This window comes from Taudactylus pleione, unplaced genomic scaffold (assembly GCF_031769625.1).
Source record: "Taudactylus pleione unplaced genomic scaffold, aTauple2 ptg000609l, whole genome shotgun sequence".
In the NCBI taxonomy this organism is placed as follows: domain Eukaryota; kingdom Metazoa; phylum Chordata; class Amphibia; order Anura; family Myobatrachidae; genus Taudactylus; species Taudactylus pleione.
The window spans coordinates 2488613-2502016 of NW_028285011.1; the positions used below are offsets into that span (position 1 = coordinate 2488613).

At 38.9% G+C, this 13404-nt stretch overlaps 1 protein-coding gene across 2 annotated transcripts in view; it reads left to right on the top strand.

Moving 5' to 3' along the window:
• The first annotated feature begins 709 nt into the window (after positions 1 to 709).
• The window catches only part of GABRB3 (gamma-aminobutyric acid type A receptor subunit beta3), a 224982-nt gene continuing 212287 nt past the window's right edge, over positions 710 to 13404 (top strand). Inside the window, exons 1-3 of one of the 2 annotated variants that reach the window (XM_088454039.1) lie at positions 710 to 816; positions 1100 to 1191; positions 1489 to 1556. In XM_088454039.1, the coding sequence (XP_088310165.1) occupies positions 725 to 816; positions 1100 to 1191; positions 1489 to 1556 (252 nt within the window). In that variant the 5' untranslated portion in view covers positions 710 to 724. The remainder of the gene's footprint in view (positions 817 to 1099; positions 1192 to 1488; positions 1557 to 13404) is intronic. The other variant, XM_088454040.1, reaches the window with a different exon arrangement.

Here is a 13404-nt window from a genome sequence, read left to right on the forward strand (position 1 = left end):
CTGCTGCAGAGTCTGCTCTGGCTCGTGTGATGACTGTGGGTTGTGTCCGCCGGAGATTGAGGGGACTCCCCTGCCGCTATGCCTGGCTACACATGGTCATGGACTCCCCTGGAGCTGTGTGACTGCTGTGTAGTCCTATGATAGGCACTAGCATCATGCTGCAGAGATCTGCTGCTCTCAGATGATTCACCACATCTCAGCCCACCGGGAACGTTTCCCCCACAGCCGGCTGCTCCCTCTGTCGCCTGCCCCTGCCCACTACCATGCCTGCAGCCGCCAGGTTGCAGCCAGATATGCTGCTGATTGCCTCATGTAAGATCTCTGTACATGGGAGGGAGACCCAGTCCCACTAAGACAGATGAGAGAACTGTAGAGAAGACTGCAGCGCATCGCACAGCACCTCAGGGGAAAGGCCCGTTATGGTTTCCACTTTCATTACAGTGTTGGCATTTTTTTTTGTGGCCAGATAGGGGAATTCACCTCCTCCTCCCTCCCCTACTCACTCTAGACCCCTGTTACCCTCCTCTTGAAATAACTATCTCCACCCCCACACACTCCTTCTATTCCCTTGCTGGAAGATCCCTGGACCGATGTTACACTATGAGCTTTGGCTGTAGACCCCTGTTGGATGTAAGGGCCGAGGCTTAGAGTTGCTGCAGGAGCCTTCAGGTTGGTGCTTCTCACCATCTGCCCCCAGTGGCTGCTGCTGGCTCTTGTGCCCGGGATGCTCGGAGGCATGTGGTGCTCTCTGGCAGGACGACTGTTTGGGTTGATTTCTGCTCCAGTCCTGGTGGCTGTTGTGTGCTGCGCCCAAAGGTAAGTTTGTATCCGGTTTAGTACTTACAACCATGTGAATGAAAAAAAAAATTCAGCTCCTTTTATGGCTGCAGAAAGCTCCATGTACTGTTACCCAGCGAAGTTGAAATCTATTGTTTTTTAGTACTGTGCAGTTGCTGAAATGACTGCAGATATGCCAATGAAAATGATATGCCTATCATGCTATAGGAAATGGTTTGTCATAAATGAATTAAACTGTAGTGCATGAGAAAGTAGTGAATCTCCCATTAATCCTGGTGATCTCCAATTTATATCTCCACAGTGTCAATGATCCTGGTAACATGTCTTTTGTGAAAGAAACAGTGGATAAATTGTTAAAAGGCTATGACATCCGACTAAGACCAGACTTTGGAGGTAAATCATCATGACAGTCTAAAATGTACTGTTTTATATATGTTTTGGCAACATATTACTTAATTGTATAACTTTATCTTCCCATACAAAAGTTAGTGGAGCATGCTTATTAAGAAAGATAAGCGCAATATTAATAAAGTACATTTTATTATCTTACTGAAATATGTGATATATTTATTTTCTGTAAGGGGTTTAGATTGTATTGTATTCCTTGCTAATGTCCATTAAGTATTTGCCATAGTTGAATTCTCAATATGAAGCCTCCCTTCAGTGAGATCATTATTGATTTCTTTCTAGGTTCTCCAGTTGCTGTTGGAATGAATATAGACATTGCCAGCATTGATATGGTCTCTGAAGTCAACATGGTAAGCTCGTATATATCTTCTTTTCCTGTCTATTGTGAACCTGCTGACTCACATTTTTTTACACGCTGCAAACAATTTGTCCCATTGCTGTTTATTAGTGCAATTCTGCATGGTTGCTATATTTCCACGATCAGCTTTTTATTGTGTTTACTTGGTTGTTTTTTGTTTTTTTTGTAGAATTTCTTGGCTATAGATCACTGTTGACTACTAATATATGACATGTATATATACTTATGAGATTTAACCATAGTTGAGTAGAAATAAACTTATTGAATCTTGACACGTTATGTTGCATGTTAAAGTACAATAGTAAAACAAATAGAAAATCTAGAGTGTTTTAATCAGCTGTAATTCAATTGTGGGTAGGGAAAGGCTATCTGCATAGAATGTAGCTGTCTGTGGTGCTGAAACTTCCTCTATTGAGATTGTTAAGTCATGCATGGATAAAGTACAGTGCAAATGTATTACATGGGCAACATAAGAGAATGGTAAAAGCACTTTATTTATATTAGACTGATGTGAGAATCTGCTCCCAGTACTCACATTTCCAACATTTTCTGAATAAATTACCACTTAAAACATATTGTGCAGGACACTGGCTTTACTGTTAAGTGCTGACTATCTTGGTCATTATGTAATTATATTTGAAAATACATGAACACATTTAATTTAATTTGCCCTTATCCAATACTCATTACATGAATTTTTCCATAAATAATATGTATTCATATTAAAAGAAAGTGTGAAAGGTCACAGAAATCTAATAGTTTTTACTACTGATGCATCATATAATTTCCCAAGTCTACTATGAAAGCTGTGTTTGTGACTTGTGTGTGTGCAGATCATTCATAAAGCAATAGATACACTTTGTATAGCAATAGGTATAGATTCAATAGATATTTTTAGGTGAATCAAATTCTTAAAAATGTGTATTTCTAGATTACATAGACAGCTCTTTGAGAGCTGAAAAATCACAGATTCATTTTAATAAGAGTTTGTTGTTTTATTTTGAGAACACTGCTTGATATGTATATACAATAAATACAAATTAAAGTATAATATTTCTTCACTGACAGCAAATTTACGTGGCTCAAATTATTATGTACAAAATCAAAATGTATCTTAATTCTAAATATTTTTAAAATATTTGTAAATATATCTATATTATAACATATGCATAAGTTAAATTGACATGTGATTTAATATTCAAATAATATTTAGTAATGCTTCTGGGTAGTTTCTAATCCAAATATAGCTGATATATCCTTTAATCACATTTTTCACATAATAGTTTTATAGTATTTATTGTTATGCGATGCATATACTGTTTGCTATATTTGCATATCACATGGGAAACAACCTTTTGTGCATAAAATGAGGTGTTCAGATCATATTCTCTACTTTAAATATGTGGGATTTTGTTCCACTAAGTAAAGCTGGTACTTTATTTATGTTGCTTATATTCCTTTGATGTCCTTTCAGTGTTTATTATTATGATAGCAGCCTAGTAGTATTATTTTTAATATTGTACTGACAGTATGAACTTTATGCTGGTCATTACATCCTTGCAATTGTGTGAAAAGGTTAAAGTGCATTAATAATTGTCCAAAATAACTGCTGAATCCATTATTTTATTATTTTGCAGTTATTAGTTGCTTTATCAGATGTATTACTAGCTTTTTAATTACATAATATTTAATGCTTATTGTTAAAGGGGAATTTTATGATTTCTAATATATGTAGTATACTTGCAGGTTAATGATAATGGACAGGTTTGGACAGGTTCACATTTTGTAGGAAAATTGCATCGTAACATAGCTAAAGAGTAGAGAGAGACTGAATCCACCAGGATGCTGATAATTATATTTGCCCACAGAACAGGAAAGTGTGCCTGCAAATCCAGTTACCCCAAGTGAAAATTGTATATATTATACTATATAGAGTCTGTTACATCAGTAGAAAAACAATTGACTTCAATCATCTCAAAAACCCTCAATTTATTTTACATCTATAAATTATAAGGAAGGAAGGGGGCTTATGGGGGAATTACAGATGCCAGGAAAGCAGTGTCTGGACCAGATTTACTGCTTAATATATATATATAGCAAAACGCATGGTCTAGATCTTCTTCTTGTAGGACAGTTTCATCCTTAGACTTTTCCATGTGTACATATGTACAGTATATATCTGTGTAGTTGATATAGGGGTGTATTACGCTCAAGCCTATGGCCTAGATATATAATATACTGTAGTCGTCCAGAGAAATTATAAATCTGTAGTGTATAGATGTTGTATAGTTGTAAACTTTCTCAGTGTTAGAGTGGCTACTGTCCTTATATGCCTGTGGTTCAACCAGGGCTCAAAATCACCTATGGGGAGAGAGGAATGACAAGGGTCCATGATAGTGTGGTAATGATGATCATATGTTTAAACCTTTTATGTGTACCACATTATGAACATCGAGAGGAAGATGTACTAAGCCTTGGAGAGAGATAAAGTACTGACCAGTCAGCTCCTAACTAATTTTTCAAACACCGCAGTAAAATGATAGGATATGATTGAGTGGTACTTTATCTCTCTCCACTTTATCCCTCTCCAAGACTTAGTACATCTCCCTCCAAATCACTTATCTGAATCCCTACTTGGATACCAGATCTTTTTGCACAGGTATATGCACATATTGTGTAAACCAGCTGGTATCAAGGTTGTGATACAGAGAAGAAATCTAATGTTTAAAATCTATTAATCATATTATAAAAAAAAAAAAAATTCACAATACATCATTATTACACTTTTGGGTTCTCTTGACCTTCTCCTATCCCCATATAACAGTTATGTAATTGTTTGAGAACAAGAGATAAACCAATCCACCAATGGAATCACTATGATTTTATTTATCTGTTATCCTAACAAATGTTTGGTAATGTTAATTTCAGCATCTTCTGCCCTCCTACTTTTGTGTAGTTGAGAAATGTAAGCTAATGAGATTTTGTTTTAATTGTGACAGATATTCCACTGGGCTTCTCAACATAGGCTGTAGGTATAAGCGAATTCAATTAAAATTGCAGCAGTAATTATTTTCTCATTTTTGTTTCTTTACTTTAATCATGTTTTAGGTTTTTGTAGCATTATACCCAAAAGTTAGAGATGTTGTCCACTTGATTAACTTTGAGTCCTTTCCATTTACTGTAGGTGCTGCATGAGTTATACAACTGAATATTAGCAAGTGTCAATTAGCCACCCAAATATGGGTCCCGTGAGGAGAGAATTTTACTCTACCTCCTGGATATGACAGCAGAAAGCGGGTAACAGATGGAGCCCAGAGTTAAGGGACTCTGACTGAATTGTTAAAATACTGATCTGTAAATTCAGATTAGTTGTAAATGAGGACAGATGGACACAGCAACCCAGCTGTATTTAATGTATACAGCATAAACAGATCAACCTAACTTTTATGTAACACACCTAAAGATAGGAATAACAGAGACATTAATACAGCAAAAATAAAACACACATATGGTAAACACAATTGAAGTCGCATTACCTAGCAATCATTATCAGTCCCTGTAGATATTATATATAAATATATAAACACTTCAGGTGATGTGGAATAATATGTCTGTTGTAACACCTCCTCTTGATATTATAAGAATTTTTCCTTAAAGAAGATAAATCTTATCACTTTTTAATAACTGTAAATTTGTCAGTGCAACCCCAATCATAGTCCCAGATGGATAGTATGCATATATATAATGTGTTTTTTTTTAAAGTTGTTCTATAGATGATATTTCACATCAAAGTGTTAAGTGAGTTTAATGTTTCTGTTTATGACCACTTTACACCTAGTTGACACATGATCAGAGTTTTTAGTTTAATCATGTCCATCACAGAATCCATCACACAGTATCGTAACCATATTGCATCTTAATGAGCATGCACTGCAGTGCTATATTCAGCCTTAGTTGAGGATAGATACACTATTCATTGTTTTCTACTGGTCCAACATGTCATCCCATCACCAAGTTGTAGTAACAATCTGGTGGTTGACTTGCAGTCTGTTGTGTCATTGACTGAGTGTGCATGAACATAACTTGTTAGGTTTACATGTGTTTAATCTCCTTATTAGTTCACTTCGGATATCAGACATTGTTCCAGTTGCATTATGATGGAGATACAACTTTCTGAACAGTCTCTTATTGGAGCAGCAATTACTCACCCTGTCATAATTATTAAAATTGTACATCACAGCCTCCCAATCCATCAACCCTTCCCACAATCCTCCACCACTTCTTACCTTAAGCTGTAGTGCAGATAGAGAAGCTGGAATCCACCCCTGTACCTAAAGGCATGATGTTGCACTTCTCTGTCCCTGATAGGCTGGGATTGTAGTGACCTCATCACTGTACTTCCTATTAGTTACTGGAAGCTGTATTATCAGCTTTAGGCATAGAACAGCATTGAGGAAAGGGGTATATCAGTATTATTTGTAATGGGCACTCAATGCAGAGATGAGAGCATTGCTGACGCATGAAAAAACAGGCCATCTGGCTTAATAGAGCACAATCTCCGGTTGCTTCTCCGATGCTATACTTCTGGTTAAGTATACCTATAATATTTCAATTTAGATAGTTACTTAGTAACAATGTTGCTCCTTTCTTGTCTTGCACTACCTGTTTTCAAGTGCCACCACATATATCACTTACTTTGCTTCTTCCATTCCAGAGCAAGTTAATATTTCCTGAATTTAGTGTTTTCCTGTGTAGCAAGTTCCACCTTTTGTCTCTGTCATTTGTATTACGAAATATTAAGGGATATTTTTCAAGTCCTTAAGTTAAAAAAAAAATGTTGTCCATTTCTTGTTCATAACTTAATTTAGGGGATTATTTAGTAATATGTTATCTATCGGCCTGTTTTATAGTTCACTGTTGGACCGAGATCTGCTTTGCTCCTTATGAAACGAGCGAAACATGATTTACCCTTTCTTTTCAAACACAGCTTCCTTAAGACCGTAAATCCCATCCTGAACATTTTTCATGTTTGAATATATAAACCCTAGCAGTTGTTCCATGTATAAGTCATCATCAATCTCACTATACAGAAAGGTAGTTTTCTTGTGTAGGTTTTGTGCTTACTTTCTTTTGTTGGCTTCAATACATTAGAGCATTCTCTCATTTGTATCCTTTGCGTTACATCTCATTTTATATTTCCATTTACAATGTATTGCTTTGTGACACTTGAGGCAATCTCCAATCTCTGTTTCATTTTTATGTCAGGAATTAATTTTCTCCTGTGCTGTCATTGTCCATTTCTTGATTTTCTCCTCTGTTCATTGACTGAATTATTTCCAAAAGTTATTTTCCGATAATTATTGGGTCTGAACGTCTGTAACCTAGAGCCTCCTTTGTGATCTGGCCTGACTTACACAGTTCAGATTCATCTGTCATTCCTGCTTGTTGAGGAGAGTTTGCTGATTTACAATCCCCGTAACCTGCACTGCTCCTCCTGTCACACATGCTGACATCTTCCTGAGAGGTTGCTGGTGTCATCATTTTTGGTGAAGACTCGCCAACATTCGCACTGCGGCTTATTAAGAATTCTGAGAGACTTGCTTTTTTCACTTTTCAATTGTCAGATGGTCCACATTGGGTTTCTGGCTCAAACAAAGTGAAGCTGTTTTAATTTTGATGGTAGGCATAGGCAAGTATGCAAGTAGGTTATTGAGATTAGTGCTTCTTCCCAGAATATTTCAGATGGTTGGAATTGATTAGCATATTTTAGCCATCTCTACAAGAGAAAATCTTCAAACAATAATGTTCATATCACCATCCTAACACTTCCCCTTCATGCCAAGACTCTTTCACATGTTCTTGTAAAAATGTATGAATGTCATCCAAATTATTCAGTACCAGTCCCTTTAACATCTGTTTTTCAAAAACTGTCCCCATCCCTTCTTTCATCCAAGCTATGAATTTATGCACAAAGATATCCTGTTTGACATCCTGGTATACCATAAGTGGAAAAAAATCAATTGAAAGCTGTTTCTAAACATTTAAAAAGCAAAGTTGAGGCAAAATAAGTTCTGTCTACAATTTGCCCAAACAGTACCTTAACTTCTCACAAAGCTCACATATTCCTGCATCCTTCTGATAAATTACCCCCCCACACACCCGCATTTCAGAGCTGCAATTTGGGGCAGTTACAGCAAAATGAGAACTATGGGGAGATACTATAGGCTAAACTATAGGCTAAACTATAATCTTAAATAAGTTACTACATTGCACATTATTGGGGACTATTATAATATGCAAACTTGTATAGATGATTTTTTATAATTATTATTAACTTTATAATATGGAAACTTGTATAGATGATTTTTTATAATTATTATTAACTTTATAATATGGAAACTTGTATAGATGATTTTTTATAATTATTATTAACTTTATAATATGGAAACTTGTATAGATGATTTTTTATAATTATTATTAACTTTTATTTATAGGATGCTCAGAGCGCTATACAATCAATACAAAATTACATACAAATATCAAAAATACAGAGAATAACCATGATACTAATAAATAAACAATGGTGGGGGTACAGGGGCATAATGGAGGGACTCACTAAGGGTTGAGAAGCAAGCAGTAGTAGATCACACAAAGTAAGGAGCAAACAGCAAACAAAGAGCCTGTAACCACAAAGTAGGGAGACAGACTGAGAGTCACCGAAGGGAAGAATGGAGACAGACATGCACACTGGTGACAGGGACAGTGCTAGGAAGAGAGCACAAGGGAAGATGTTGTGTAGTTTCCATTTAGACAGTTAAAAGGGCCGGTATGAGGTCCCCATTTAGATAGTTAAAAAGTTTACTCTAAGAATGTGGACACTAAAGTTGAACATGGGATGCCGACCTGCTATTAATGCAGGTTACAGAATTTTAACAGTGGCAGCTTTACAACTCCAAAAATATCTAGCACAGTATAAAATGACAGGTAGAAGCTGATTGGCTGCTATGGGCAACCTCTCAATTTTGTATCGCTAAAAGATTTGATAAATCTCCCCCTGAATCATATACCTAACTCAAGGAAGAGTGCCCTGCCCGTGAGGGCTTATAATGTAAGAGGGAGATGGGTAACCAGGAGGGTGAACTGGGAGAGAGGGTAGGTTGGGGGTCGGAGGTACTGAGTAGAGAGTTAAGATAGCTGTTCCTATGCGCTAAAGTGGTTCCCAAACTTTTTCAAATCACGGCACCCTAGAGTATCAGCATTTTTTGCACGGCACCCTTAGGCTCAAAGTTTCTTATTGAGAAAAACTGAATTAAGTAAATTGTGCTTATATGTCACCATTAGGTCAGTGGTGGTTGACAGGGCTGTGCTTCTTTTTGTTCACATTTTTTGATAGGCAAAACCAGTTCCAGACTGCCAATCACATTGACTAAAAATAATTTTATTTGATCTTGACCACCAACCTGAGGCACCCCTGCAAATACCCTGAGGCACCCAGTTTGGGAACCACTGCCCTAAATGACTATTTGATTAACTTTAAAGTCCTGAAAGGACTCAAATGTTGTTCACTGATATTGTGTGTGTCTGCTTATTTACTCTTGCCATAAATGACACCATGCATGCCGTCTGTTACCAAGCCTACACACTGATGTTTGCACATCTAGGAGGGCACCAGGGCAGGTAACGATATTGCACTGGTGGAGTGCCGGATTAATTTTGTGTGTGTGCGGATATATATATATATATATATATATATATATTATAAAACCATCCAAAAAATTCCAAGGGCTCCATATATATATATAGATAGATAGAGCTATATAGATAGATATGTACACAATAGGCGGCACTCAAGCAAATGTATAAAAAATTACACTGAGTACCCGCGATCCAGGTCAACGTTTCAATTCACAAATGAATTTTCATTTGTCCTGATGAAAATTAATTTTGCGAATTGAAACGTTGACCTTGAGTGCGTGTACTCCGTGTAATTTTTTATACATTTGCTTAAATAATTCAGATTGATCGCAAAGGCAAAGAGGCTGTGTTTCTGGTCCATCAGCATTAAGCTTGGTATACACCTATACAGTCCATGGCGGCCGACTATAGCATTGGTGTGTATGCAGTACCGTTGCAGGGGGATGTAGTCAGCATCCCGGCAGATGGTATGCCAAAAGTCTAAATACCGTTGCCGAAATCCCGATAGCGTCGGGATCTCAGCTCCGGAATCCCAACCACCGGCATCCCGAAGGTAATTATCGGGGGGTTAGGTTTAGGGTTAGAGGTTAGGGTTGGGCACTATGGTGAGGGTTAGTCACTAGGGGGAGGGTTAGGGTTAGACACTAAGGGGGGAGGGTTAGGTTCAGGCATCGGGGAGGGTTAGGGTAGGTGTAAGGGTTAGTTGTAGCGAACTTACCTGTCTGTGTCAGGATTGTGACTGTCGAGATGCCGCTGTTGGTATTCTGACAGCCGCCATCCCGACAGCTGGGATCCCATACCCAACCCGTTGCAGGAGCATTAGCCGATTAACGGCTTATAACGCTCCTGCAAGGGTCGGGATTGGGAGGTCTCATCTTACGTGCTGTTTTTTTTTATACAAGTTCTGAAACGTTGATTACTTAAACGGGTCAGTTTGTTTTTTACAAGCTGCCTAGAGCGCCGCCCATCTGACGGTATACAGTCTTGAAGCCGGCGGACCTAATCTCGACAGCCGGCTTCCCGACTGTCCTATCCCGGCAAGGGTTTAAAGACAGGTGTCAATATGGCGGCGCCTGCCATTAGACATACGCCGGGAGCCCGACGCCCAGCATCCCGATCGAAGGGACGCCAAGTGCGGATTGTCGCACGAGGGGGGGAGGAGGGTTAGGTTTAGGGTTCCCGGGGGAGACTTAGGGTTAGGCACCCCCCTGGGAGGTTTGGTGTAGGCTAGGGGAAGGGGGGGTTAGCGTTAGGAACCCCCGGGGGGGACTTAGGGTTAGGCACCCCCCCAGGGGACTTAGTTTTAGGCGGCGTGGAAGGGGGGGTTAGGTTTAGGCACTGAGGGGGAAGGTTAGAGTTAGGCACCCCTAAGGGAGGGTTAGGGGGTAGAAATAGGTTAGTATATACTTGCCTTTGACGATTGGGATTTCCTCCTCTGCCGGGATGCTGCTGTCGGGATTCCAACAGCCGGGCATGGGTCCGGCGGTAAATTATACTGATTCCCATTCGACTGCTACATGATCCTCTCTTCACAGGTAGAGGTAATTAGGAGGGTACCATACTTTGCATATGAGTGCCGGACTACCAATTGTATGTGTTTGTGTGTGTGTGCTTATGTATATATATGTATATATATATGTGTGTGTGTGTATATGTGTATATAATTATATATTTCAGTGTGTCTGTGTATATACCTATAACCTATTGTGTGTGTGTGTGTGTGTGTGTGTGTATAATATACCTACAGTATATACCCCTAGATTGTAAGCCCCTAGGAGCAGGGTCCTCCTCCCCACTGTCTCACAGCCTTCTTCTCTAGCACTTCTATGACAGCCTTCACTTTCAGAGCTGTACTGTGTATGTAGAATTGTGTTGCTAATTGTTACTTGTGTTCTGTTTATATTTTGGTTACTATATTGTAATGTTCTGTGTACCCTTTACTGTATGTACGGCGCTGCGGACCACCTGTGGTGCCCTATAAATAAAATGTAATAATTATAATAATAAATATATATATATATATATATATATATATATATATATGTGTGTGTATATATAACAGAGATAGATGTGGAAAGGCACTCAGAGACTGTATAAATGAGTCAAGCAACTACAGCAATGTAGTCAACGTTTCGGAGAGAACCTCCTTTATCAAGACTGTATAGTAAATGTGAAAAACAAACATACATTATGTAACTTAACTTACCACCCTCGTGACATGTGCAAGCAGTTTCAACCGACAGCTGAATCCCGCTGACGTCACAGAAGCGACTCAGAACAGTCGGGAACTCCCTAAAGGGGAGTGGTTAGACAGTGACTGAGGTGAACTCACCATCACCAAGGTTACATATGTAAACGACATAGCTATGTAGCACGGCAAATCGCCGTGCATATCTAGAGCGGGCATATACAAAGCAAACGTGAATCACACATGCATCAGTATAGCGTCCCTGAAGTAGACCACCATGGACGAAGTCATAACAATAACAGCATAAATAGAAAGCATGTAATGTCTAACATCCAGCCCTGTCAAACACATAAGGCATAATTGGCAGATGAAACATCATATTTGTATAGTGGGCCAGCGGCCATGCCAATCACTTGTATAGAATCCATGTAAATGTAGCATCGAGTGTTGTCTGAGGAGAAATGGCAAGACTACACAAACATCACAAAAAACATGAAAGCGAAAGTGTTTCATTCAATCCCCTAGGCTGCACTGTTTGCAATCTGTGGATCCATTGTGCCTCTTTTTGCAGTAAAGTGCGGTCCCGATCACCTCCCCTAGGGTTAGGGGGCACATAATCATTTTATATCTGATTGTAGATAAATTGTGTTGAAAATCCTTGAAGTGTCTGGGCACAGGTTGATCAATCTGTTTGCCATCAAGGGCCGCTCTAATGCTGGACCTATGGAGGGCCATGCGTTCTTTCATTTGTCTTGATGTTTTCCCTATGTAGAACAATCCACAAGGGCATCTTATGAAATATACAATAAATCGACTAGAGCATGTCAAGGCATGATGAATCTTGTAAATTTTGCCAGATCTAGGGTGAGCAAATGTGTTCCCAGTTTCTAAGAAACTGCAAGTGGTGCAGCCTGTACATCTATAATTCCCCGGCTTCCGTGTAAGGAAATGAGCCGACTTATTGGTACCCATGAGGCTGATGTCATTTTTCACAATGAGGTCCTAGATATTACGACCACGACGATAGGCAGGTAAGATGGAGCAGTCCTGTAATGCAGGAATTTGGGGATTGTCAGCAATAATGGGCCAGATGTTTCTGGCTTTTTGAATAATCTCTGAGCTTGCTGTAGTGTAATTCATAGTCCAAATAATGTTATTTTTCTGCATTTTTTTGGGTTTGCATAGTAGACTGGTCTCACGGTCAACCATTAGAGCTCTCTGTTTGGCATTATTGAGTGCCTTGTGGGAGTACCCCCTTTGTGCGAATCACTTCATTATGTGGTTGATCTGTACCTTGGCATCCTCTGGTTCACTACAAATGCGAATGACTCGTAAGAATTGAGAGTATGGTAACCCCGTTTGCATGCCGGGGGATGGTGGCTAGTAGCCAACAACATAGTGTTACGATCTGTATTTTTGTAGTATATAGACGTTTGTAGGGATCCAGACTGATCCTGTTTAACTAGCTCATCAAAGAAGTGTATTTGATTATGACTACATTGATGTGTGAATTTAATAGGGGAATTACGTGCATTGGTTAGGTTCATGAAAGCCACAAAGTCCTGTTCCGATCCAGTCCATAAAATGAAAATGTCATCGATGTAGCAATAAAAACATGCTATCCGGCTGGTAAATTCCTGATGGTTAAAGAAGAAAATTTGCTCTATAAAAAACATGTATATATTGGCAAAGCTCGGGGCCACACAGGACCCCATCGCACAGCCTGACACTTGTTGAAAAAATTGACTATCAAACATGAAATAGTTACGTTTAAGAGTCAGTTGTAACAATGATATAAAAAACTCCACCTGGGGACCAGTGTAACCTGGGTTGTTAATAAGGTAATTGCGTACAGTATTAATTCCTTGATCCTGTGGTATGCTGGTGTATAGACTACACACATCGACTGTACAGAGAATAAATTGAGACGTACTTCTGGGTAAATTTCTGTAGTGTC